The following is a 27,903-nucleotide window of genomic DNA, read 5'->3' as shown; positions in this document are numbered from 1 at the left end:
GTATCCGGGGAAGGAGCGAGGAGCATCAGTCCCTCTGTCAGCCTGCACAGACACACAGGGGCATGGCCATCCTACGTGTAGGTCTGGCTCTGTGTCAGCCCTAGGCTGGTGGAGGCGGCCCTACCTGTCTTGTGCTGCTTACACAGGGGCTGTGGCCAAGAGACCGGTTTGGCATGTTTTGCAAGCCTCAGCTGTTCAAGATCTGCACCCTCAGGATCTGGCACTCTTGCTGAGGTCTGGAGAGGTCTCTGAAGTGGTGGGTCTGTGGGATCCATGGAGTACACTGCTCCTCGTGCTACTTGCCTTTGCCGTTACCCCAGGGCAGGAGAATGGGGCTGCCCCAGGCTTAGGGACCACCCTGCTAAGGGCTGTCACCATGCTCTGTTGCTGCATTCTTGCTTCAGCCTGACCTCACTGCCCTTCACGGCTAGGAAATGCCTCCAGCAAATTTAGCACGAGAGCTGCTGGGGTCCCTTCTGCAAAGGAACCGAAATGCACAATGAAACTGCGTCTGTTGTGGTGCTTTATACACCTCCCTGAAGTAGTGGACTGGGTTGGGCTGAATTACACACACCACCCTTCATAGATGCCTTCTGGCGTTATATTCCAGTCTCCAACAGGAAGCTCCCTGGAAACTCTTCAGTCATGGATCTCTGTCAGGTTGTCAGAGCTCAGCTCTGACCCTCTCCTAAGTGTATGCTGAGATGGGGTTTGTTAGCTGGCCTTCCAAACAGACACATGTCAGGGCCCAAAAACTTGGGCACGAGCTGAAAGCAGGAGCTAACTCTGCAGTGACACTGTCTAGTGGAGCAGTAGTGACAGCTCATGTGAAGTGACTGAGGCTTCCTCATGACAGAAATGCCTTTAGCGTGTACCTCTCTCCTGACCGTGATGTTCTTGGTGCACTTCTCTATCATCCAGTGAAGCCAGTCCAGGGAACCAGAGAAAATGGTCTACAGAAGAAGTGGTTTGTGGGCAGAAGTAATGTAAGACTTTGTCCTCTTTAATTTGCATATGCATCAAGGTGGTGGAAAAGTTGTGGATGGGTGAGTGATGTTTCTATGTACTTGTCTCTCATATTGTAACTTCCACCAATTCTTTCCAAACCTCAGCTGCTTTTCCAGGCCTGAAAGGTTGTTCTGAGTTCCTGGGACTAATGTGTGTTAGGTGACCCTGTGGCATCGATGCTCCATTCTCCTTCCTATTACTTTCTATTCTGGGCAGTTGTTCAAAGCAGTGCAAAATGGGATGCAAGAGCACTGCCATGCTCCCGGTGTCTGTTTCACTTCATGTGAGCTTCAAAGAGGACAAGCCAGCGGCCAGAAGAGCTGCTCCGGGCCTGTCACAGGAAGGAGATTAATTCTGATTACTTAGCAGCGGCGCTAACATGAAATCAATAGGGTCTCACTCTGAAAGTATCTTGTAGATGGAACTAGTGAGTTTCACATTTGAGTGCTGGTTAAGAATGACTCCTTCCTGTGCCAAACCTGAACCATACCCTTTCCCCTTGCTGTGGAAAAATAATACCTCTCACCTTTAATATGAAGATCTCAGGACACTTTAATATAAAACACAAATGAATCATCCCAATACTCCTGTTGTAGGAAGAGTGATATTATCTCCTTCTTTCATACAGATCCAAACCTTGAGATTAAATAACTTGCCTGTCTCACTTTCAGAGCTGGGTACTGAACCCGTGACATAAAAGTCCCAATCCAGTCCTTTAACTGAGACGTCTTGCTGTAAGCCGTCAACCTTGTACTCACCAGTCTGCCACACACTTCTTTTCCTTGACATCCTGGCCCTAATGCAGGAGGTAAATAACCCATCCAGTTTTATGGTGAATGTATTGTCTGTGAGCAGAGAGCAGCAATAGGTTTAGGACTCCTTTCCAGTTTTGGGTATGCTCGCGTGCTCCGAAGGCAGTGCTAGGCACAAGCGGTAGGCAGCTTGTAGGAGATGTCTGTGTTGCCGTGGAGGGTGATGTTCCAGGGTAGGCATGACATTGTCCTGCTGTGGGAAGAGCACAGGAAAGTCAGGCTGTGGATTGGCAGGTGGTGGTTGCTATCCTAACGCAGAGGCAAGCACGCTGCAGATGGACCTTGTGCTGCTTTGCTTGGGATATGATGAATAGGGTGCTGTGCCCTGGCTGGGATGAATTGGGTGGAGGAGTGCATAGCGGGTTGTGTCCTTCACCTTTCCACTGCCCCCTCCTAGCAGTACCATTGTTGCTCTGAGCACTCCCAGTTTAGTGATAAGAGCATAGCTGTGAACCTATGCAACTCTACAGCTTTCTATCTGCATCACAGCCAGGTCTGGTGCTTCCAGGGGTGGAGGCTTTAAGGCAATGTGCCATGCTGTCCCATTCATAAGTGATAAAAAGCCATGTATCTGCACATCCATCCCAACTTTGGAGTGCTTTGCCCTGCAAAGCACGCTAGTGAGGAATAGTCCTTATGCTCAAGGGAGTGCCTGGTATTTACACAGGAATGCCTCTTTATTTCCCTATCTGGGCCTGCTGGATATATTTTTACTGCCTTGTGCTCAAGTCTCCTTGCTGCCCATCAGAACAGAATTTGAATGTGAGCCCAGTTTGCTTTCTGCTTCTGTTTTTCCCTCTTTGGAGTACCCGCTAGCTTGCTTCAGCCTGGAGCCAGCATTAAGAATCAACTCAGAAGCAATGTGGAGAGTTTAACGTGTCAGTAGAGACCCAGCTATTTTGCCCTGCCTGCAAGAACTTTGGATCTGCAAAGCGTCTGGCAAGAATATTGTATTATGGAGAAGACTATTATTTGTTTTGGGATGAGAAGGACTTGGCTGCTTCTACTCTAGATAAGGTAATTATGGCTGAAGGCATATACTCAACAATGCCTGGCCCAGAAAATGCCAAAATGGTTGTCTTTAGCCTCAGTGCTCTATTAACCTCTGCAGCATAAGAAGCAGAAACGTATTACTGGTCTTTTGTTGTCTCATCCTGAAAAATGTGTGTCTGTCATGTTTCAAATGGAGGCCCAACATAGGCAGGGGCAAGACGGAGACATCAAGCGAGGACAAAAGGAGCACATTGTAATTAATACAAGCTTTTGCCATGGTCTGTGACTTAAGCATCTTCAAGGTGATTTGAGTCGCAGGCATTTTCCTTCCATGGCACAACACTTTTACCACGGGGGAAGAATCATAGAAAAAATCCTAGAAAACTACCTTGGAAGTTTTTCTCTCTCACAGGTAGAAAATGATTTATATAGGGACACAGAGGGGGTGGGAGAGACGTCTTTAAGTGTTTATATAAACAGGAGAGAGTATGCATTGTTTCAAACCACAGGCTGCATCCACAGGCTCAGTGGATCCCTGTAAGATATTCCTGTGACTTACTTGCTATCAAGAGGCAGCGGGGCTGCACAGAACTTGCCAACGATGGATGACTCATCCTTCCTCCAAAACTGACTCTTGGGAAGATACTTCAGTGTGACACTGTTTATCTGGCAGAAGGGAACTCTGTGGGCCAGCAGCCGTTTGCCCATCACATGATGCTTAGGTCTGCAAGGCAAGTTGAGAGGTGTGAGGGAGAACATTCAATCAACCTGCAGATGCAGGCTGCACGAAGATGTGTTGAAACACTGCAGAAACCAGGCTATTATTGTGAAGCCCTCACACAATAAAATGGAGTGAGAAGACTCATCTGTCAAAACAAGGCATTGCATGAGAGTCTTACTGGCTGTCTCTCCATGTTTTATTTCTGTAGCCAGGAATATTTCTGAATAAATATCCTTCTTTCCATCTTCCACACAATTACAACTTTTCTTGCTATTGCATATCGATTGAAACACTGCCCAGATTTCTACAGAGAGGTAAGTGGTAGATAAGGTCAACATTTATGAAATCATGGATGGCATGGATAGGTACCAGTTTTCCACCATTTCTTCCAGTACATGAACTAGGGGTCATCACAGAAAGCTAAGAGGTGGCAAGCTCAAAAAGACTGCTCACTGCACAGAGTAGCATTCTTATTAAGCTGTTAAAATCTTTGCTGTAGGATGTTGTGGATGCTAGAAAGTTTACATGACTGTACAAGTCATGAGAGAGGGACTGGACAAGTTAGTGGACAACAAATGCATTGGCAGCTAATAAGTACAAAGATCTTACCTTTGGCTCTGAAAGTCCCTGAGATGTAATTAGTTAGATACTAGGAAACTATCTGGAGGGAGCATTGCTACGTGCTCACATTGCATTTTTATTCTCTTCTCTAGGTATTTGCATTTGACCATGTTGAAGGTGGGATGCTTGGATAGAGGAATGTTTGTTTGTCCCTATGCTCTTACCCAGGTAACAAGAACTGAGAAATGACAGAGATTGGGTAAACAGCTAATGATCAGAGCCCAGTTGGTCATGTGCTATGAAGTGGTACTGCCCAGCTGTTTTATGTAGATGGGCTGCCTTCCTTCTGTGGCATCCATCCAATGAGCCTTCTTATGCCCGATCTACTTGGCAACTCTAGGAGTTTGGAGATTATCAATTTCCTTGTGCTCATGAAGAACAGGTGTGTTGATGACTCAGCACAATCCCAGAAGCTCCTGGGTAACTGCCTGATCAGAAACGTTACAGTAGGGAAAGGGGAGAGGTGACAAAACGGTCAGGAAGAGGCTACAATTCTGCTAACTGAAGTTGCTCCTGGTAGTGGGCTGACACCTGCACTCAGTGTCTTTCTAGGCCAGAGTGGCCAACCCAAACCAGTACATCCTGTCCTCTCCCTTAGACTGTGGTGGTAGATGCTGGAGTTTTTATGTGTCTGACTGTGTGTGGCTTGAAGCTGCCAAAAATAGGAAGCTTCATTAAATTGTGGCTACAAAGGTGAATAATGGATAGCTAGTGGAAAACAAATAGAGGGGAGACCATCTCTCTAATACATATTGTCCATGGGCAGGATCCAGCCTTGCCCTAGGACAGAGGAACACAGTAAGTTAGGCAGGTTGAAGAAAGTCATTCTTGGGACTGACATTTCACCTAACCCCACGCAACCTTTGGATAGATGTAGGACTCTAGCTGACTTTGGAAATATGTTTTATTGGATGTAGGGGATGTCATGTGATGTGTAAGCAATGGTAATGCAGCTGGGAAGTGTGCCATGTAACAAGCTCCTTACTCTGTCAGCCCCGGGGCAGCTGTGTGGCTTGGGGACATGTCTCTTGAGGCACTCTGAGCAACGTGTGTGTGGTAACGGCATCCTGAGGAGTGAGACTGGAATTGATGTTTGGGAGAGGAGCGGAGAAGGGCAGTGTGAGGCAAGACACAACCATGCGAGTCGCTTGCTGAAGGTATGTGACTGGCTGAACACTCACAAGTCCCTGTGCACTTCTGGGGAACTGCAGGATGACACGCATGTCGGATCACCTGAAATAAGTCAGTGATCGTTCAGTGTCTGAACTGCGATGTGAGAATCTATGTTTTATATGCCTGTTTGACACTGCGTTGACTGCACTGGAGGGCTGAGCTTTGCCTAGAGTGGGGAAATCTCTCTGCTACACTGTGAATTACAAGGGGTATCTTCAATTTTATGCTCTCAAATCGGAAGCTTTATTGCTGTAAGCAAATTTTTCGGTTTAGCCTTGTGCTTCTTAGTAAGGCACTTAAATGAAACGCTGATGCTGTTCTCCCAAGGTATGGGTATTTCTGGATAGGTTACCCTGCTATAACTCTACTGCCTCGTTAAAGCTCGAGGGTACAGCAAAGCCTCGAGATTGCCTGCCCGTCTCTCCTCCCCAGGCAGCCTTTCCCTCCAGTGCTCACATGCCTCCTGCTGGACACCTATCAAACACTGTGTCTGACACTGCAAAAGAAGCGCTGCATGGGCGCTGCGCTCGACCTTGGTGTTACTATTTCCTCTCTCCTGCATCTTTGGAAAAGGCAGATTTGGCTTTTGAGGGGGTTAAACAGACTGAGCTCCACCAGGCTGGAGTACAAACTCCAAATTACAGTGCCTGGCTGGAAATCTGTGACCAAGCAGCTATGTCACGCTGGAGAGCATCCTGGAGTGGGGCTTCCCCCTCCTTGGTTCTTATCTCTATCTCCTGGTGCCCAGAACTGAAGCAGCAATACAATTAGCTTCGGGTCACAATGTTTTGGTTTAGCAGCAAGGACTGTGTGGGAGCCAGCAGTGGAACCCCTCTGATCTTAGGAGAGCTGGCTGGGGCTCTTTAGTAGACTGTTTTCCTGCTTCTGCATGTCTACATTGTGGTTCCCAGCCCACAGCAGTGGGCAGGAAGGTGTAGGAAGTGAGGAAGACTTCTTCTGGGGAACTTCTCTGTGGTGGGGAGATCCCCCTGAGGCAAGGGCTGTGGAACAGGAGTCTGAGTCTGGTTCTTTAATTCAGATACGGTTTGGAGGGTGGTGCTTTCAAGAGAGATCTGTCTATCTACACATGTGGTCTTGGTTCTCTGCCCCCTGGACTTTTCCCTACAACGGGAGTCTGAGTGCTTTGTTGCATTACTGCAGTGGCAGCAAGCTACATTTCTGACTGTGCAGAGATGCATTTGTCTCCTTTTTGCAACTGCTGTCCTATTGGGCATCAAGAGCAATGTCTAAGACACCAAGTCCATCAGACTGGAACCTCTGGTGGATGGGGTCTTGCTGTGGCCATCTCTGTCTGGCAGAATAGAGATAATAACTATCTGACAGTGACTGTGGTTTGAATCGGCACCAGGCAAAGGTATGTTGTAGAAAAGGAACCAGCATAGCAACACAAAAGTATGCAAATCTGGGGATCCCACAGTGTATCTACTGTTTTGTGCACTTAGTGAAGAGGTGAACCTAGCCAGGGTTACCAAGCACTGGTAGCACAAGAATCACCTTGAGACCATTTAAGGTAAATGTGGAGAGACCCAAGAAGAAAGGCTGTGGTTCATCACCCCATGACTGTGCTCAGGGATATGCTATCTTGTGCCTTTCTTGGACTGATATAAACATCCTTACACAAGGAACGGGGATAAAACAGGCCAGAAGCATGTAGTGTCACTCACATGGTGATCTTCGCTGTGTCCTTGGTGCTGTTGCTGCAGAAAGCGATCTCAATGCTGGTGACTATGTTTCGTTTCTTCTGCAAGCGGAACTCAACCAGGCTGTGATGGACTGAGCAAGAGGTATGTGGGAGTGAGGGCAGGTATTATTGGTTGGACTCATTCTCTGGCCCCACCAGCAGAAAGAAAATTAAACAGACATAAGAAAGAAACTAGTCTCTGTGGTATGAGAGGCACAGTGGCAAGGTCTACCTAGCCCAGTCTAAACAGACAGGCATTTTCACCACCCTTTACTTCAGTCCTGAAGCCATGTGGCTGTCTTAATCCACAGCTGTGCCCGCACTAATAAACCTGTTGGAAAGGGCTTTATGGGGGAGATGTGCAGAGTTATTGCTTTTCAGCTGTGTGTCTCAGACCGTCTGGGCCACAGCAGCTAATTCTGGTGGGGATTGTGGGTTTTAACTACCTAGCCTCCCCAGAGAATCTGCCTTATTTGGTCAACACCCTCCTGAGGTGTCCCTGCCCATGGCCGGGGGTTGGAACTAGATGATCTTTAAGGACCCTTCCAACCCAAACGATTCTATGATTCTATGACTCTTTTTTTCTTATGCTACTTACCACAGAATGGGGCTGAGGGGCTAGTCATTAAATAAACTTTCACTTCCTTGGGCAGATTCTTCATGTTGACACCTGCCTGCTTCAGCAGGCCTGCAGGAAGAAATAAAGCCAGTGCAGGGAAAGACATGAATCACCCAGAACAGAAATATAATTGGTCCTGATTCACTTCCACTCACATCGCCCAACTCCACTGTTTCAGGTGACAGATTCTTTCTTTATACCAGTGCAAATCAGAGCAAGTTTGTGGTGTCTGTTTGACAGGTTAACATTCCCTCGGAAAACCTATTCCAGCTACCCCGAGTAATCATCATCAGAGTACCTCTCGGTGGCTTTGTTTCATTCCTCTGCTAACAAACTGTCATCAGTTGCACCTGTGCAAAATGAGCAAGACTAAAGACTACCAAGTCAGGAAACTTAATGCAGACGTAAATGACAATGCAAACACAAGGTGTTGGGAAATTGAACTTATTGGTCAAGTGAGAAGACCACCATAACTTGACTAGCTGACAATGTGGCTTGATGAGATGAGGAAGGGGTGGCTGATCTCAAAGCACCTATACCAAAAGAGGCCTCTCATATTGCTCTGGTGCCAGACTGCAAATACCACCAGAGGACACCTCCTCTCCTCATGCCACAGTCCACCTTCAGAAGCCTATAAGAGGCAATTATTACCTTCTCCCCGTTCAGGGAGTCCATCTTTGGGATGGCCATGGCAGGAATTTATGATAAGGAGATGACCCAGCAACAATAAGTGGTTTGTAGAAGAATGGGACTTGAAGCTTGGGCTAAAATTTCCAGCTACTTCTCGAAACAAGACACTTTTTGAGCTAATTGTCCACTTGTTAGGCAGGTGATTCTGGAGACTCTCTTTCAACTCATTTTTGGGCCCTGTGAAACATTTAAAGACCAGAAATGTTCAAGATTTTGTTGTTCAACCTCAGGCAATATATGAGCTTTTAGAGTTCCTCTAAAGAAGCCTGAAAAAGAAACAGCTTCTCACTGTCCCCAGAGAGATCCAAAGCAAATCCTGCCTAGAGAGATCTGAACTGCCTCCTGTGCTCTGCACTGACACCCATCAGGAATGTATTGTCATCTGCTCCAAGAAGGTCTCATGCTAGTACTGTACCTATTCTGGGACAGGAGAACAGGAAGGGGTCAACGCAGTCCAGGCAATGTCCATTTAAAAAATCTTGATGACTTGCACAAGGGAACGCCACCATCGGACAGGAATGTTTCAAGGCACTGACATAGAGATGTACGGCCCTCATGTGATCACAGATCAGATATTTATAGCCTGCAAGAAAAAATGCACCCAGAGAAAAGCAGTCATGAGCCTTTTCCTTGGCTTCAGTCTTTCTGCATGCTCCCAAGAAACTGAGAGTCAAGAAACACTCTTACTGATTCTGCAGCCATCTCCTTCCCATTAATAACATCTTGCAAAGTGTCTCTGTGACTACAAGCCCAGATCCCACTTTAAGAGAATTTATGCAGGAAGTTAGAAATTTATCTCCCAGACTAACAGAGTGTCCCAGAAGAGACGGACAACAAGGCTACCATGTGTCCATCAGTGTACCATTGATGAGGCCTCAAGTTCTCTGCAAGGGGGTACAATAGCTTTGACTCCCACCTGCACTGGCACCCCAGCTGTGGGAAGTGAGATATCATAGGTGTCCCTCAAACATTTTTAAGTATTTATCCACACTATTTGCTGTGTAAAGTCCTGTTCTCCAGAAGGAAAAGGCAGTAATCATACAAGCTGTCTCTCTAAGTATAGACACAGCTTGCAGCATGAAAACAAAAAGAAACTTTTGCTAGTAGTATCTAAGAGCCCTTCTAGCAAAAAAATATTTTCTTTGTTGATACAAACTCTATTGATGCTAGGGTTTTGGCTCATACAGTGTCAACAAAATCATGTCTATTGACAGAGGTGCTGCCAAGACACTTGACCTGTATGTGATTTTAATTTCAGCTGTTTGTTGTACTGCTGAGAGGAAGCATGAGCCATGAATCTCTCCTGCCATGCGTCTTTACAAATATATGTATACATGTCGGCCCTGACTGTAGAAGGAGCTGGTTGCCAAACAGTGTTTTCACAGGCATCTAAATGGCCATGAAAGCCCTTTGCTTGGCCACAAAGTGTTCTCACCTGCAGAGATGAATCGGGGGCATCCTGGCTGATCTTTGCCTCCATTGATGTAATAATCAATGTGGCCTACAGGAATCCGGATCCCGAAATCTGAAAGGAGGTAACATGTCACGTCATTTATGCTTAGCTCTTCTATAGGCTTTACTCTACATCCTGCTTGACAGGCCACAATAATAGGCTGAACATTAGTAGTGCCGGACCTAATTCCAGTGCTGGAGACAGCAAGGACAGATTTCCTACACACCTGCATTATGCAAGTTTGCTGCATGGAGCAGAGAGTGTTCCAAGCCCTGCCATCAAAATGACTGGGAGATGCAGCTTAATCACCACCTCTGTGACTCAGGGTCTTGATTCTGTATAAAGGAGAACAAAACTGACCACAACCTTAATGGGGAATTATGAGGCATGATTGAGAGTTATATTGATAGAGGTCTTTGTGATCTCCAGGCAAGAGGTGTGCCTCAAAGGCACATTATTCTTCAGCACATGTTCTGCCTATGTAGACCCTATGCACTTTAGAAAAGTTACTCTGTTGTTGCACCAGCTGTTGGTTTGACTCTTACTTTCCACCAGCACTCGCAGTGGCACCCTTCTTAGACCAGGCGGGAGAAAGCAAAGTGAGACTAGACATGTAAATTCCTTCCATGCGGTAAAAGCCACGCTGAGCTGGTTCTGCATAAGCTCACTCTGCTGTAGCAGGGTTAACTAAGAAATAGTTGCTGGAAGATCTCCCTCTGTCTAATCTCCATTTGTCTGTTGCTTGAAGCTCTCTGGGGTACGGGTACCTGCCAATTAATTCATCGTTAAAGCCTATCTAATCAAGAAACTTCCTCTGAGTGAATCTGAACTCATGGTAACCTGGCAAAAAAGGGACAATGACCTACAGACTCCTTAGCAATAAAGATGTCAGGAGGAACAGAAGCACAGGCCAAAGAAGATGGAAACCAGCTTACTGTCAGCATCGGTATGAATGGCCTCCACGAAGAGGGCATCCCCAGGATCCAGGCGTTCCTCAGGGCTGGCTCTGGTGTACTTAGGGCCTGCGGGATCCAGGCCTGTAACAAAATCAAGTGCTTCAACAAGTGCTCTTCATTCCCTCTTTTTTTTTTCTGGACCAGTTATTTTATCCAAAATTTTAAAAACATTGCTAGGCCAAGTGATAGATTATTCCCTTGTCACACTGATTATGCTCCAGTACGGTTTCTGCCACTGCTAACTTACACTACAGCTTCCTTACCTGTCCTCTAGGGTTCCACTCCCCTTTAGCAGTTTTGTACCTGAAGTTTCTAGGCTGTGAAGCCATGACTGAGCTTCAGATAGCTCTGACAGAGTGGCTGCAGAGTGGCTTTTGGATTTTTGGTGAAAGAGAATCAAACTCACAACACCTTCCCTAACTGTACTGTCATCAGGACTAGCACTACAGTCTGAGAAATGTTACTGAAGATCATCAGTTAGGTGATGAATTCATCATCACAGGCAGTAACCAATCCAAGCATTACAAAGGTTTTATACTACCAAACATTCTTAAAACAAAGAGGCTTCTGAGCCCTCTGCCCACAAATAAAATCAAGTCCTTAAGCAGCCATCTACATTTTTGCCAAAAACTTGCTCCTAGATCAACTTCTGGGGAGTCAAAGGAATACAGAAAATTATCCTTGGCAATACCAAGTAACAGGTTAAAGATTATTATTTTTTTGTGTGTTCTGGCTGAAGTTTATCCTATTCACTTTTCGTAGAAAAGTAATCTCACAAGATTTTTTTCACTCCCCGGGCAACAATAATAGTTTAAGAAGCAGCTCTGCTCCACGAGCTACTTTTAGCCTCAGAGCTGGCCAGTTTCACCACCTTGGACTCAGTCCCATTACTTGTCTATGTAGGAGGCAATATCAACAATATAAACTGATGTGTCTGCATTTGTGAGGGGGGAGGAAAGGGAGGAAAAAGGAAAGAAGGAAAGAAAATTCTTTTATAAATAAAAGCTAATAATGGGACAAGTGGTCAGACGAATTTATGGCTCTAATTTTTCTTCCTTGTTCTTTAATCTTGACACATACAAAAAGCTGAGAGGTTCCCTACCCACTTCTACAGACCAAGTTTTAGTTAAAGGCTTTAAGAGATACTGAAAAGTGTTACTCAGTATAGCTTAAGGTTCCTCCTCAGGGAGAAACACCTAATATGAAGAGCAGTCAATTCTAGCACAGCTCCAAGGCAAGCACGTTTCTATTCTCTGTTCTCTATGCCTATCTCCTCCAAGAATAAACTGCATAAACTCCGTTGAGACGTACATCCTCAGCAGCTAAGAAACTATTCACTGAAGCTATACTGTATGCAACTGAATTCCATCAGGCTTTTTCATTTCCTCTGCAAGTATTGAGACAAATTGCTCTTCAGCAATTTTGGATATGGGCTGCTCATTCCAGTCCCTGTACCATTTGCTGTCCTGCACAGGGAGGTATCCACAGGAACACGCACGACTTAAGGAAACTCGTGTCATAAAACTAAAGTCTGTGCTCTGATCTCCAAGACTCACTCTGGTTTTGCTCCACAGCTCTTTTTAGGTGATTGAAAATACTTCAGCAAATTATGGCTCTGGGTTCACATTCCTCTGTGTGTGAGGAGGCAGGGGATGCAATTAGACATATTTTGGATCTAATTCCACCTGTCTTTAGACTCCTAAATCTGAACCTGCAATGCCCAGTGTACCTATGAAATCACAGGACAATCAGGAGTGTAGAAAAAGGATTGTCTTCTAGCAAAGTTAAAAAATAATGGCATAAATAAACCTACAGAGCTTTTTTATTACATGTAGACAACATAAACGGGAAGAGTCTCTGGCTCTGAAGTTAATTACCATGATTTCCTGGGAAAGTCTGCTTCTGCTCATCTGAAGATGTTCTGATCATAAAATCCTGGTGCAGGAGAGTGGTTATTTCAAGTCCCTCCTAATGTAAACTTTGATTCACAGCTTAAAAAAGGGCCCAGCATGAAACACAGCTCCTATTAAGAAATGCCTGTATTTTATGCAGTGTGGGTAGCTGTGACATGTGAATGCTGAACCAGTGTTTCTCTGGAGTGCCCTGCTGAGTGTGCAGTGAGAGCCTCCTTGAGGATGCCTCTGTGAGATAGACCAGCATGGGCTGAGGCAGACTGGGAGATGTGGTCACTCTACTGGAGCTTTTATGTCTGTTCCTTCTTAGTAACATTTTCTCTCCTACCAAAATGCATTTTCATCCCTGGGGATTCCCAGAACTTGACAAGACCCTTGACAACCTGATCTGACTTAGAAGGCACCCCTGCTTTCAGTGGGGGGGTGTGTGGACTAGAGACCTTCCAAGGTCCCTTTTTACCTAAATCATTCTGTCACTTAAGTCAAGCTCCATACCTAGAGGCTGACAAAGCCCTGAGTGAACCAAAAAGCTGTAAATTCCATGATCAGCCTCTAACCATCTTTCTCTGTAATTCCCCCACTGCAACCTCTTCCTCACACCCAGACTCCCGAGTTTCCAGGTCAGCTCTGATTTGGTACAACTGGGTGGCCTTAGACCAGTCTACTGTGAAAACAGTTGACTTGTAGGAGAGAACACCAAGAAGCCTCATCTGGGATCTCACAACATTGGCTCAGGCTCTTGCCTTTGGTCCTTGCCTGAGTTATGTTGTAGGGATGCCACACCCACTCCTGTGTTTTGCTGGGCTTGCTTTTATCTTGCTGACTTGACTTCCTGTCTCGACCTTGGGCTTGCCTCATCACTACAGAGTTGTCTGATGATCACTGGATTGTGGATGACCCTGGTTATTGTCACTGAACCTGCTCTGCCCTTCTTGACCAGATACAGTAGGACTGTGCCCTTGTCGGTGAGGCCACTGCCCCTGCCTACCTTGCTGTCCCCTTGGCTCTCAGCTTACATTTTCCTGCAGAGCAGCTCACTCTTGCTGCTCCCCCACAATGAAATGCATTGTGGGTTTAATTTTAAGAACCACGGAGATATACGTGCTGTTAAAGTGGAAGCAAAGCATGTGGGTGTTGTGGGTTTTCATTAGTCATGAGGCCTCATATTCTTTTAAGCTGGCACCAATTTGAAGAATGGCGCAGAGGCAAAGGGACCCTTTTGCAAATACATGCATTCTTTTGGTGGTGTGGAGGGGTCTGATGGCTGGAAGACGCCCATAAGCTTGGATCTAGTGAGCTCTTATGCAATTAAAAGACCACTATAGATGATTCTCCTTCCTTGCTCTTTCATTCTCTCCCTTGAAGAGGAGGTGAGGACCCAAGACTCAGTTTTATGATACCTGTTATCCGTCCCAGCTGACCGCCATGGAAGTGCCCCACCAGGCCACCAACATGCGCACCGAGGCTCACCCCAATGATGTGGATGGATGTCCCCGAAACTCCCAGGGCCTGCAGATTGATGATAATACAAATTAATGTTTCTGTAGCAGAAAGTCGAAATACCCTGTCCCAGCCTACACAGCAGCTCTGTAACTCTTCTAATACAGGATTGCTTTTGAGGTGTATGGAGGAGAACCAAATAGCTGTGGGAATAATGGGTATTGCCCTTTCTGTTTTTCAGAGTCTTTCTTCAGGTCCACAGATGCAAACCCAAGCCTAACCAGGTCAGTCAGATGCTCCTGTTCATAACTACATAGCCTGTAGCTTCTCTTTCCACAGCTTGCTTTGGACTGAATTTCCCTCTCTCAGCTGAGTGACCCACATTCACCATGTGAATAATCTTTTTCTCAGTAAAGCAGAGGAAATTTTTTTTCCATTTTTATACCACCATTGTACCAATATCCTGATTAGTATTCTAAGATTATATTTGCAGAGATTAAGGATTTATCCATGGGCTGAACCACCAGGTAAAGCACCGCCACTTAGACCTGATGTGAGATCACCACATCCACAGGAATTCGGCTGCCTGCAGGCCAGTCTGCACGATGCATGATGGGAGAGCATATGGTGCACAAGAGTGTCAGGGCAAGATGAAAAAATTCTGACTTTGAAATGTATGAGGCCATATCCTGGAGCAGTACAGAGATTTATGAGAAGAGAATGTAGTCTTCTGTGGTGTAGTGTTGCAGGAGAGGCTGGACAGAAAAAGTCCTTAAGTCGCTGGACTAGAGCTCAGCACAGACATGGAATAAGGGGTGGGGACAGTGTTCAGCTCAGCCATTTGTTCACTGTGTGACCTAATCAGTAATGAGGGATGACAGTCCTCTCGCCCCATCCCCCATCCCCATTCTTCTAGTGACAGAGTGGCTCCAAGGGTTGCTGTATTTCTGGGTAGGAATATGTGACTGTGCACATGGTGCATACTCAGGAACTCCCATGCTGTGCAGCCTGGGTCTGCAGTGCAAACATTATACAGAGAGTTTACACATAGCTGATTAACACAAAAGATGTATCACCCTCCTTGCATAAGTGTTCATCTGTGCCAGAACAAACTGGGACACATCTGGGGATTTCCAGCTACTGGGAAGTATACCTGAAGCCCAAAGCAAATATAAAATAGCCTCAAATCCCACCCCCTCCAGCTCCCTGGACAAAATTTCTGGGAAGAAGAAGAAGATGACTCCTCAGTGAAGCATGGACCTGAGAAAACCCAAGGCATCCTTCAGGTTTGTCCCAGGCTGGAGAGGCAGCTGTTTTTCCAGAAAATGCCAAAACTCAAGAGAAAGAAGCAAAATAGTGGCTTGCTCAAGCCTGGACTGAGAAAGAGGGAAAAAAGAAATCTCTTCAGTGCCCCACAGTGCTCACTCTGGAATAAAAAGCCTGCTTGTCCAGCTCCTGGTGACAGCAGGTTGGGAGCAGCTCTCTGGATTGTTTGCATGAGTGATGTTCTCTGGCCATACTCCCCTGCACTGGAAATGCACAGTAGCTTACCAGGAGCTTGCTGATGAATTGTGAGATGGAGAGGGCCAGCTGTGTGACATTTTCCACTGCGGAGGGATAGGCTCCTGTCGATCCATAAACCCAGTCTACTGCAATCACATTCACCTGGCTTGTGTGCAGTATGGCATGGACAAGCCCTTCAATCCAGGAAGGTTTGGTGCCCAAAGCCCTGTAGAGTCATTAGAAACAAGTATGTTAGGTGTCTTCCAAAGCAGGGCATGTGCCAATATGGTGTTCACTGGTGCTGGAGTTTCACATGTCTCAGAGGAGGCTGCCAGACAATTGCTGAAAGGTTTTTCTGGTGCCAGACACCCTGTCATTTCTTTGCGGTGGTGTTATAACACTTTCCAGAATGGGCAGATTCAGAAGAGAACCAGATATTTTAATGAATGATATAACATTTGCAGAGCTCAGGCTGAGATCTCAGTCTTGCTGTGGTGCTTCAGTTAGCAACCACAGAGCCCATCTGGAGTGAGCGAGCTAACCAGGAACACTTGGATCCTGCTCTGCTACCAACTGGCAGGAAGTCCTTGGTCAAGTCACCTAGCCTTTCATTCCTACATTTCTCATCATTAGACAATTAAAAAAGAAATTCTATACCCAAGAATTCAAGGAAAACTGAGCAGGCTGCGACCTACCCAGCATAGGCAACAAACAGGAGGAGTTGGAAGCCACCATGCTACTAGAAAGCTATGACCTAGTTACCATTACTGAAACTTGGTGGGATGAATCCCATGACTGGAATGCAGCTATCGATGGCTACAGGCTGTTCAGAAGGGACAGGCAAGGAAGGAGGGGCAGAGGTGTTGCCCTCTACATCAAGAAATGCATAGAGTGTGAAGAGCTCTCTCTGAAGAACAGCCACAAGCAATTTGAAAGCCTATGGGTAAGAATAAGAGACCAAGGCAACAAAGGGAACCTTGTGGCTGGTGTCTACTACAGGCTGCCTGATCAAGGGGAGTCTATTGACAAAGCCTTCTTACCCCAACTACAGGAGGCATCGCAGTCACAGGCTCTCATCCTGCTGGGGGACTTCAACCTACCCCAACCTCTGCTGGAAAAGTAGCACAGCGAGCTGTAGGCGATCCAGGAGACTCCTGGAATGCATTGAGGATAACTTCTTAAGACAGGTCATGGAGCGGAGGTGCAATACTGCACCTGATGGTCACCAAGACAAGTGAGTTAATCAGTGACATCAAGATTGGAGTCAGCCTGAGCTGCAGTGTTCAGGCACTGGTGGAACTCATGGTCCTGAGGGCTATAGGTCAGTGCAAGAGTAAAGTCAGGAGCCTGAATTTTAGGAAAGCAAAATTCTATCTCTTCGAGGAGTTAGTCAGTAGGACGCCCTGAGAAACTGTCCTCAGGGACAAGGGAGCAGAACAGAGCTGGCAGATCTTTAAGGATGCCTTCCACAGAGTGCAAGAGCTCTCAATCCCCAGAAAACGAAGTCAAGAGGTTGGTATGGCTGAGTTGAGACCTGCTGGTCAAACTAAAGGGCAAGAAAGAGATGCACAGGCAGTGGAAGCAGGGACAGGTATCCTGGAAATAGTACAGGGACGCTGCCTGGTTGTGTAGGGATGGGGTCAGGAAGACCAAGGCACATCTGGAGCTGAACTTGTCAAGGAATGCAAAGAATAATAAGGGCTTCTACAGGTATGTCAGCCAGAAAAGGAAGGTCAAAGAATGTGTACCCCCATGATGAGCAAGACTGGCAAACTGGTAACAACGGATGAGGAGAAGGCTGAGGAACTTGATGACTTTTTTGCCTTGGTTGTTACTGGCAACCACTCTTCCCACACCTCCCGAGTTGATGGACAGGAAGACAGGGATGGGGGGAGCAAAGCCCATTCCACTGTAAGGTTCATGACCACCTGAAGAAACTGAATATACAGAAGTCTATGGGACCTGACGAGATGCATCCCAGAGTCCTGAGGGAATTGGCTGATGTAGTTGCCAAGGCACTCTCCATGATATTTGAAAGTCATGGCAGTCAGGTGAAGTCCCTGGTGGAAGTCCTGGAAAAAGGGAAACATTCCACCCATTTTTAAAAAGGGTAGTAAGGAGGACCCTGGGAACTACCGACTTGTCAGCCTCACCTCTATGCCTAGGAAGATCATGGAACAGAGCCTCCTTGAAGCTACGCTAAGGCACATGGAGGACAGGGAGGTGATTTGAGACAGTCAGCATGGCTTCACCAAGGGCAAGTTCTACCTGACCCATCTAGTGTCCATCTATGACGGAGTGACTACATCAGTGGACAAGGGAAGAGCTATAAATGTTGTCTATCTAGACTACTGTAAGGCCTTTGACAAGGTTCCCCACAACATCCTTCTCTCTAAGTTAGAGAGGTATGGATTTGCTGGGTAGACTATTCGGTGGAGCAGGAATTGTTTGGATGGTCGCATCCAGAGGGTAGTGGTCAACAGCTCAATGTCCAGATGGAAACTGGTGACAAGTGGTGTCCCTCAGGGTCTGTATTGGGCCCAGTACTGTTAATATCTTCATCAATGACACATGCAGTGGGATTGAGTGCACCCTCAGCAAGTTTGCAGATGACACCAAGCTGAGTGGTGTGGTTGACACACCTGCCATCCAGAGGGACCTGGACGATCTTGAGAAGTGGGCCTGTGTGAATCTCATGACGTTCAACAAGGCCAAGTGCAGGGTCCTGCACTTGGGTCGGGGCAACCCGAAGTATTACTACAGGCTGGGGGATGAAAGGATTGAGAGAAGATCTGACAAGAAGGGCTTGGGGGTACTGGTGGATGAAAAGCTGGACATGAGTCAGCAATGTGTGCTTGCAGCCCAGAAAGCCAACCACATCAAAAGAGGCATGGCCAGCACGTCAAGGGAGGTGATTCTGCCCCTCTATTCTGCTCTGGTGAGACCCCACCTGGAGTACTGCATCCAGCTCTGGAGCCCTCAGCACAAGAATGACGTGGACCTGTTAGAGCGGGTCCAGAAGAGGGCCACAAAAATGATCAGAGGGATGGAGCACCTCTCCTATAAGGATAGGCAGAGAGAGTTGGGATTTTTCAGCCTGGAGAAACGAAGGCTCCGGGGAGACCTTATTGCAGCCTTTCAGTACTTAAAGGGGGTTATAAGAAAGATGGGGACAAACTTTTTAGCAGGGCCTGTTGTGACAGGATAAGGGGTAATGGTTTTAAACTAAAAGAGGGTAAATTTAGACTAGGTATAAGGAAGAAATGTTTTATGCTGAAGGTGGTGAGACACTGGAACAGGTTGCCCAGAGAGGTGGTAGATGCCCCCTCCCTGGAAACATTCAAGGTCAGGTTGGACGGGGCTCTGAGCAACCTGATCTAGTTGAAGATGTCCCGGCTCATTGCAGGGGAAGTTGGACTAAATGACCTTTAAAGGTCCCTTCCAACCCAAACTATTCTATGAGTCTATGATTCTATGATACCCACTTCCCCTAATACCACCTGGTGGGGGGTGTGCTATGTCACATGAGGGCAACATAATGAAAAGACCCTGCAACATCTTCTGTGGTTTCATCCTGATCTTCTATGCACTTTCCATTCAGGCTTTTGCACATCGAAAAAAATGTTATATGGTCACACCTGGCTGAAAAATGGCACAGTAAAATAAGCTTGCAGACTGATAACAGCTTAAAAAAACCCAGATCAAATCCCTACAATTTCAAGAATAGAACTATGTATCTGGCAGGGCTCCTAAATGGATGACTAATCCAGGCTGTTGATAAATCAGGACATGAGCTCCCAGGAGACAATTTAAAGGGACAACAATCTTGAAGAAAATACTTCTTAAATAAAAAGGCTGAAAGAAGGAAAGAAAAGAAAAGACGAAAGGGAGAAGCGAGCAAGAGGATGAGCAAGAGAGCAAGTGGAAGGAAGGAAGGAAGGAAGGAAGGAAGGAAGGAAGGAAGGAAGGAAGGAAGGAAGGAAGGAAGGAAGGAAGGAAGGAAGGAAGGTAATTTCCTAACTTTTTTAGGCTCCAAAAAATGTGAAACACATACAAAATAAGCAGCTGGTCACAAACTAAAGGACTCTGAGTTGTGTTGTAATGATAGTGGTCAGCGGCATTTTCCATGCCTCTGGGTGGCCCAACAACAGTCTCCCAGACAATTCCCAGGTCCGGTTGGGGCTGGGCACTCCAGACTCTGTTCTTAGCAGGTGTTTTGCACGTAGCTACCCTGCTGGGGAGACTAAGAAGGTCACACAAGCAGGGGGTTTCCATGACAACCCCACCCAGTGCTTGGAAATGCCCCAGCAGTGCTTAATTTGCCAGTAAAAACTTAGTCAGAGTGCTCTTCTTTCTCTCACCTGAAGCCATGGATTATGATCTTGGTTTCCAGGCTGCTGTTGAAGCTGGAGTCCTTGATGCCATCATCAGTTAAAATCAGCTCCCCACAGCTGGGGCTTGAGGAGGTGAACAGGAGAAACTGGACCTTAAGTTTACTGCCCCGTAGGAAATTTGCTGTCTGGAAGTCAGTGCAGTGATGCTCTGAGAGTCTGTCTGTATTCCCTGCAATGAGAGGGAGTGAATAGCATATTTAGTCTGCATCTGTGCAATGGAAAAAAAAAGTCATTCTAATTAATTAGGAAAATGAAGGTAGGAATCTTGCTTCTCTTGATAAATATTAAGAGGATAGAACACAAATTAAAATCAGCCTATTCTGGAAACTTTATCTGTGTGATAAAGTTGTTTCTGTCCTTTGATGGAATTGCAGCACTGGCTGGGGAAGATAACCGTGGAAGTCATGATAGCTTTTACTTCTAAGGGTTGGTTTACCAAGATGTGAATGACATTCTGTTGGATTTTTTTTTCAAATCGGCCACATATGCCAGCTACCAAGTACATTTATGAGCTGGCTATTAGATCTTTAAAAAAAATGGTTACCAACAGATAGTCACCACTGAATGGGGGTATTTCTATTCAAATTCTGGTAGGCTTAGCAGAAGGTACAGGTCTAATTGGCAATTGTATCAAAAATCCAGAAATAGATATAAGAATGCTGATGACAAAATATAAGAATACTGATGACAAAATGTGTCAATGATAATTTCACGATTGATTCATTTACTGGATGCATTTAAAATGCTTTAGGGGAAGGAAAAGGCAAATACTGGAAGGCACTTTGATCTAGACAGAAAAAATATAATCTCAAACCTGTACTAGTAATAAACTGAGCAAATTTAGGCTAGAAAGCAAGCGTAGAAGTTTAGCAGTATGTATAGCTGGGTTACCCACAGAAGAGCTGGATTCTCCATCTTTTGTCATTTCAGAGGACTGTCTGCTATTTTGGAAGGCTTGTTGAAGGTACGATGTTGGATTTACTGAAGAGCTACTAGGGTGAAATTTATTGACATGCGATGAGCAGGAAGCCAAATAATTGATTAAATGATCCCTTCTGACCTAAAAAGCATTACTTTTTGAACTGGCATAGTTGCATCCTGCTGCAGTGACAACGCATGCACCTTCCCTTTTCTGGACTGAAGGAAGTGAAACAGCCTTGAATCTGTACGTACAATAAAATAAAAATAAAGAAAAAAAATTTTAAAAAATCATCAACCAGCTTCCTAACTGCTGTCCCTATAAAAGATACTTTACACTAGCAGGCAGAACATGGCCTAAAGGTCAGCACAAAGAACTGAGATTCGACATTCAGATTCCCCCTTGTGGGATGTGACCATCCCTTATTGTTGTTTATTTTGGTCTTCGTGTGTACTGAAGGCAACAGAGAAAGACGTGTTCTCTGAGATCAGTTTGGAAAAAACAGCTCGTAAGCCAGCTTAACTAGCAAGGGCAGGTTCACTGCAAGCATGGTGTGTGTCAGAAATGGCATTAAGATGAAGGGGACTGTAAGCAAAGGTAAGGCAGTAGGTGAGCTGCTGTGAAGCTGCAGGTGATGTGGGACTGTAGTGATGGTCACAAAAGCAATTTTCATTGACAGTACAATTAAAGAAAGAAATGGAAGTGTGGCGTCTGTTTATTTTCTTACACTTGCTAAGCTTTCAAAGCAGGAGATTCCTGTGCAGAGGTCAGGAGTCCCTTTTCCGCTTCCTTACACTTCAGGGTAAACCTGGATCATTCTTTTAAATCAGGTTAGTAGAATGTAATCACTGAGACTGGTTGAATCAAAGCATGGGAGAAGAAAGGTCCATTCTTGCACTACCCTTTCTCCTGGCATCTCACTAGATTATAGCAAGAACCTCTTGACACACAGGTTGTTTAGGGAGAATCGAATTCAGATCCTTCTATGTAAAACTTTCAACCCCTTGCCAGGCACCCTTGTCTTTCTTACCTGCTTGTGCTGAGCTGAGCAGCAAGAGGACAGCAAGAACAATGAGCAGCTTTCTCTTCGGATCCTCGGCCATCTTCCTGTTAGTCCACTACAAGTACAAGGATTGTCCAGGGAAAAACAGCCGTGGTGGGTTGCTCGATCAGCTTGGCTCTGTTAATGATCAGCCAGCCTGTGCTGTTTGGGGAAAAAAGGGTAGGGGCAATCACCTCTGCTCTTGTTTGACCATTAGCCAAAGTCTGTGTCAGCGAGGGCTTCACTGACATTTTGGTTAAAAAAGATGCTGACCCCCCTTTACTCCCTTACTTCTCACTGCAGAAATCAGCTAGTGAAACCAGTCACAGCAAGCGACAGAGTTACCGTACCCTATCCTTGCCACCTAGACCTATCTGCCAAATCGTGACTGGGGACACTGATTTGTCACAAGGCTTCACAATAAGTCCATGCCAGGAAGATTCATACCAGCCTTGCATTTTCCTATTGCATTGCTGTCTCTTTCCTCTATTTCTACTTTTGTTCAGATTCCTGTAACTGACAAAGAAGGCAAGGCAACAGATGATTGCTTCTGAAATTGAGGGGAAAGACAGGCTAAATGTAGCGGCCATAGAGTGGCCATATTGCTGTGATACACTCTGACTGTACATTTCTTAGGGCAGGGACACTCCTCCTTTGGAGACTGTATTTCAGATACTACAGGAAATAGAAGGATGATCTTAGTAATTAAACAGTATCATAAGCATGCAAATACTTCAAACGGATCTTTGAATAGAAAACTTTACTGCTTTGGTGTAAACAGATGGAGAAACATAAGCACACAACCAAACGTGTAACTAGGAGTTTGTCACGCCACATTCATGAGGTGGTGGTACCGTATCCCTGGCTGTGTTAGACTTTCAAACATGCACCTGTTTCCTAAGTTGCATTGGTGCATGTCAGTCCTTCTTGCAGAAGAAGAAGGCAGCTTTGCCTTTGACTGTGTTAAATGGTAAGAAGTGTAAGGAGCAAAGGAGTGTTCCCTGTCCAGGCACTATTCTACAGCTGCTTTATTTGAACAACAAAATGAAGAAATTGCTTCAGTCTGATCTGAAATATGACTAAATACCTTTCCAAAAGCACCAGACATTATTTTCCTTTACAGTTATTGGCAATAGCAATCATTCCCTTACCCCAGTTTGCTCCAGCCAAAGCCTTTGGGGCTGTTTTAAGCAAAAAATCTTTTTTATTTCCAAGTCACTCCTTAGAGAAATTTCTTCAGTTCTTACGGGGAAGTTAGGCAGCATCAGCTGCCTGGCCTGGAGGGCTACTGAGGCCCTGCCCCATCTACATCCTCCCATGGACACATACACTGATACATTCTAATCCTGAAATACTTGGCTCCGCCATCAAGCTGGCTTATTGTCAGAGAAGTAGGTTCTTAGTGTCTCTTCAAATATGCAACTGAGTTTGTCAACCCAATCAATTTTCCAAGATTGAAAGCTGCGATACAAATAGCCAACCCCTGGCTTCCAGCCCACTTTTCATCTTTCCAACGCTAGCACTAGACTCACGTTGATTCACAGATTGTACAACAAAAACCGGTAGGCTGCAACAGGCCCTCTCCTTCATGACATCCACAAATTCCAGTGATCTGGATAATCTCTCAATCAAGAAAGAAGGAAATAAACTTGTGAAATCATACCAATAGGCAGTGACATTTCCATACAAGCCTCCAGAGCAACAGCATAATTGTGAAAATGACAAATTTCTTCAACTTAAACAAATTGTAGCACCGAAAGAAAACCAGCGAACACTTCTTTCTCTTTTTTATTTCAAATCATGGTAATAAGCTCTACTCTTTGTAGTAGGATGCAACTGTTACTCTTTGCCAAGTTCTATGGAAATTTTGAAATGCCATGTAATATAAAGCAGGCACCAGTATTACAGTCTTAAAGTAAAATAAACCCGCGGTCAAGATGTGCAGATTTGATTTATTTTTGCACTGCTCTGTGTATTTGCAGAGCTGTTAAAATAACATCCTGTTATGCTAAAAAAAAAAAAAAACCTTCATGAAATTGAAAATTCTGTTTCCTGAGCATTTTTTTCCCTGTAGTCTCAGATTTAGTAATTTCATGAAATTTTTGATTATATCAGCACATTGTGGTGGTCTCTTATGCAAACAGCAAAAGCCACTCAGTTCCTCTGGGCTTAAAATGCTTTTACCAGTAAAACTATTTTAGTATGAAAAGTTTTCTTTTTTTTTTTTGTTTGTGAACTTAATTACTCAGTAACTACAGTTATATTAGTTCAGAAACATAATGTTGGTGCCACTTATTTTACTTACCAATGGGAGTGATTATAATGGCAATAGGAACATCGTTGCAAAGACTTTCAAACCACATTAAATTTCTTTTAACAGTTCCTTACAGCATATGATCACGAAGCACAGCGTGATTCACTTGAGAATAAGTCAGGGATAATGAAAGCAAACAAACTCAATTTTATGCACAAATTCTTTTCATTAAAAAAATTGAAAAAATTGCACTGAAAGTGCCCAACTCAGCTGAAAATGTCACAAAGCAACAGCTGGCAGAGGCTGCAAATGCCCATAGTCAAGTGGAAATCCGATCACAGGAAAATCGTCTTAAACTGGAAAACTGTTCATTGATACCGGAAACAATGCAGTCGGGGCAGCAGTGCAGGACCTTGTGGGAAACAAAGTGTGAGTTAAATAAATGACGACTATTTAAAACCACTCCCTGTGGTCTTTGCATTCGAGGGGGAGCATGAAATACATGCAGAGCTTAGCTCACTGTACATTAAGGCCTAGCTCCACCCTACTGCTGGAATACTTGGTATCACAGCTTCTATATTTTCTGCCCTTTGTCCATGGAGTAGAAACCATGGCTTTATGCTAAGCACCTAAGCTCCTATGTATTGTTCCCAGGATTGACAGAGGAACTGGGTTTAGTTCTCACCTCAACAAAAGGTGATTGAAACTCCTGACATTCAGAAGTGTCCTAACTATAAGATAGTAGGAGGAAAACCTTAAAGCTGACTTGGCAACTGAGGAAGGGAAAACATGGGCAAGTCAGATTGGGTATTCAGTCAGGAAAGGAGGAAAACCAGTCATTTTCTTGAGTCTTTCATGAGTACTTTATGGGCCTTCTACCTAGTATGACTGTATAAGTATGCACAAGAAGGAAGAATGCATCATTGCCACATATTCCTGTAGTCTCCCAAAAATAAAGGAGCCTAGGTGAGGGCAGTAGTCACCAGGATCAAGTGTCTCTATCACTTCTTCTCACCTGTGAAGCCCTAATCATCTTCTACAACATGAAGCAGTTCAGTAGGAAGACCTTAGCCTTTCTTGAGTGTGGTGGGTGACCTCCTTGTGGTTCCTTCCACCCTAAAATAATCCAAGTGAAAGTGTCAGTCCTTGTTTCAGATTTCTCTCTGCTAACCCCAAAGATCTCATAACCTACACGGAAGTTGTAGTGTGCAAGGCGGGAAGTGGCATCCTCCCAGCAGCATGGTTCAATCCAAGGTCTCTGACATCTTGGGAGGACATTCTACCTCAGAAGAGGACTAGTTAGCCGCAGAGAACGGCTGCTCCAACCACCAGGATACAGCAGGGAGATAGCCGCGTTACATTTCTGGTGTGACTTGGAGCCTTTACAGGGTAGGGAGCTCCCTTTGACACTTGACAGAGATTGAGAACAGAGAGGAAAGGTGAACAGAGGGACAGAAAGGTTTATTGTGCGTTTCTTTCACTGAGCAAAAGGAATTTATGGGATGGGCCTGACTCCATTTGGAAGCCAGTTATGTGCCATGTTGTTTCAACATAGCTATGGAGAATGGATCAGTATTATTCTGATGTTGTAAGAACTGAACAAGACAGCATTGCTTAGCGCAAGGTGCAGTGCCATTCTAGCTCATGCTGCAGCCTGCAGTGATGAGGTAAGGGAGCTTACAGTGACTCCTAGAAGGAAAGAAAAAAAAAATTCAGCATTGGAACAACTTCAGTGTTGATTTTGGAAGGTCCTCTGGTTACATTCTCCATGGTTGTGAATTCTATTTTTTTTCCCTGAACTGCTACAGGCACTGTTGAGTGAAGAGCAGAGCTGAGGTCGCTCCAAGTGGTGGTACATAGCCTGAGACAGCTGCTCGGCAGTGAGCGTGTGGGTCAAATGCACAGGGAGAGAGCCAGCTGATGGATAAACCTGTGGTGAGAGCCTTCCCACCCAGCATTAGTGCTGTGCTGGTGTTCCCCAGGCCAGGCAGTCAAGCTCCTGGGAACTGAGCACGCTTTGGGGCTGTAAGGTCTGCAGATGGACCTGCCGGCAGCTGGATTCTTCTCAGCCAGGATAACGCACTGTGAGTGGGATGCAGGCAAAGGCAGCTGAAGTATCCACTCGCTGTGACTCACTGCCGTAGGAGGAAAGCTGGCTCATGGCTGCTGCTGAAGTATTTGGCGGAGTAGCAATTTTTCAATAGCTGCTGAGTGTTTACGTTTCCCAAACTGTTGGGTATTTTCCCTTTCTTCCTCAAAAACACTCTGTAGTGTCAAGAGGGCAGTCCTCCGTGAAAGGGAATGAAAGTTTGTTTTAGTTTTGTGAATGGCCTTCTGAGCAGCTGGTGTCGAAGGAAACCCCTAGAAGTCAGAGCTGGTTTCTGTTCTATTTTATTTTTTCCATCACTCAGGCCGAACGGTCACCCCCACAGAGGCCAACCCAGCCTTGGCTGACACGAGTGAGCATGGCCAGGTTTAGCCTCAAGCCCACTCTTCAAATGGAGACACTGCCAGCTGTCCCCCTAAGAGAACAGTAGGCATTTTGGGGAGCATAGGTGTCAAACAACGGGCGCTGGGGAGTACTAGGTTTAGATGACCATCAGTTTCCGAGGCGGCATGTTACCTGCTAAAATGCGTCCTCCCCCTCCCCTACGGGGCTCCCACTGCACATAAAATTTATTTAATTTCAGTTTTTCGATTAGCGGAGCCGAAACTTCCCCGCTCTAAGAGCAACGTGACGGTTTCTACCGCCGGTGCCGGCTGGAGCTGCGTCCCGTGGACCAGAAACCCCCGCTTCGCGGCGGCGTCACCCCGCACCCCGGCTCCTGTCAGTCAGCCCCAACCCACCACGGCACACCGGCGGCGGCCGCCGAGCCTGAAATCCCCTCTCCTACCGCAGGCCCGGAGTTTTCAGAGAAGCCCGGTTACTCAGCACCCCGGAGGGGCCGCCCACCACCGGGGCCGCGCTGGGGCGGGGAAGGCGGGCCGCCCGAGGGCTTGGCGGGCCGGGGAGCTGCAGCGGCGACGTCCTCACCTTTCTTTCGCTTTCCCTCGAGTTGCTCGGGAAAGCGGCGATGAGGCTGCCGGCTTGGCTGGGGCGGCTCCTGCTCGTTGCGTCCCTCCTCCTGGGTAAGTCGTAAGGGCGGAGGGGGGCGGCGGGGACCCTTCCCCAGCCCCTCCGCCTGTGTTCCCCTTCCCGGCCGCTTCCCCTCGCCGGTGTCGGGGCGGAGGGAGCGGCGGGCGGGAGCAGGGCGAGCAGCGGCCGTTAACGGCGCCGTCGCGTGAATCGGATCACCTCTAAACCGTCCCTCGTCAGGCGGCCGGGCGGGCAGCGGCCGTTAACGGCGGCGCCGCGGGGAGCGGGGCACCCCTAAACCGCCCCTCCTCAGGCGGTCGGGCGGGCTTGTACCGCCCCGGGGCCGCGGAGCGGCGGCTTCGCGGGCGCCCTTCGGGCCTGGGGAAGCCGCCCTACGGCCGCCGCCGCCGCCCCCGGCTGCCCGCGGGGAATCGGGCGTGGTGCCGTCCATCCCTCAGCCCCGGCCCCGAGCTCCGCGGCGGTGGCTGCCTGCAGCCTGAAGGAAACGGGCTGCCCAGGGAGTCGCTATCCCTGGAGGTATGTAGGAGGCGGGTAGACGTGGTGCTGAGGGACATGGTTTAGTGGTGGTATTTGTCAGTGTTAGGTTGACGGTT

At 46.4% G+C, this 27,903-nt stretch overlaps 2 protein-coding genes across 6 annotated transcripts in view; one reads left to right on the top strand and one right to left on the bottom strand.

Annotated features, from left to right (window-relative positions):
- Positions 1-49: 49 nt before the first annotated feature.
- On the bottom strand, positions 50-27,386 carry PLA1A (phospholipase A1 member A). Of its 2 annotated transcripts, XM_063351784.1 has the most exons (13): positions 27,248-27,386; positions 25,229-25,329; positions 21,948-22,121; positions 19,966-20,167; positions 15,653-15,830; positions 14,062-14,170; positions 10,728-10,829; positions 9,775-9,864; positions 8,755-8,922; positions 7,629-7,718; positions 7,014-7,122; positions 3,373-3,537; positions 50-2,013 (listed from the first exon to the last, which is right to left on the bottom strand). In XM_063351784.1, the coding sequence occupies exons 3-13, from the start codon at positions 22,018-22,020 to the stop codon at positions 1,929-1,931; spliced, it is 1,371 nt and encodes a 456-aa protein (XP_063207854.1). In that variant the 5' UTR covers positions 22,021-22,121; positions 25,229-25,329; positions 27,248-27,386; the 3' UTR covers positions 50-1,928. The 2 variants fall into 2 exon arrangements, with proteins under 2 accessions (XP_063207854.1, XP_063207843.1); XM_063351773.1 differs by lacking the exon at positions 25,229-25,329 and having other exon boundaries at positions 27,248-27,369.
- Positions 27,209-27,903, top strand: part of CD58 (CD58 molecule) — a 38,725-nt gene continuing 38,030 nt past the window's right edge. For all 4 annotated transcript variants that reach the window (XR_010073253.1, XR_010073252.1, XR_010073251.1 and 1 more), the window contains exon 1: positions 27,209-27,342. Coding sequence is in view for 1 of the 4 variants with exons in the window: in XM_063351807.1 (XP_063207877.1) it covers positions 27,288-27,342 (55 nt within the window). In the remaining 3 variants the exon portion in view is untranslated. The remainder of the gene's footprint in view (positions 27,343-27,903) is intronic.

The sequence above is a fragment of the Chroicocephalus ridibundus genome, chromosome 1, assembly GCF_963924245.1.
Source record: "Chroicocephalus ridibundus chromosome 1, bChrRid1.1, whole genome shotgun sequence".
In the NCBI taxonomy this organism is placed as follows: domain Eukaryota; kingdom Metazoa; phylum Chordata; class Aves; order Charadriiformes; family Laridae; genus Chroicocephalus; species Chroicocephalus ridibundus.
Note: the sequence above shows the minus strand (reverse complement) of the source record. Positions and strands in the feature narration are given on the sequence as shown.

Excerpts from the sequence above, each read along its gene's own strand:
- PLA1A (XM_063351784.1), bottom strand. The coding sequence starts at position 22,020 with ATGGCCGAGGATCCGAAGAGAAAGCTGCTCATTGTTCTTGCTGTCCTC. Across the intron at positions 3,538-7,013 it reads GACACAGCGAAGATCACCAT|ACCTAAGCATCATGTGATGG; the intron begins GTGAGTGACACT and ends CTTGCCTTGCAG. Across the intron at positions 2,014-3,372 it reads CCGCTGCCTCTTGATAGCAA|CAGGACAATGTCATGCCTAC; the intron begins GTAAGTCACAGG and ends CTCTTCCCACAG.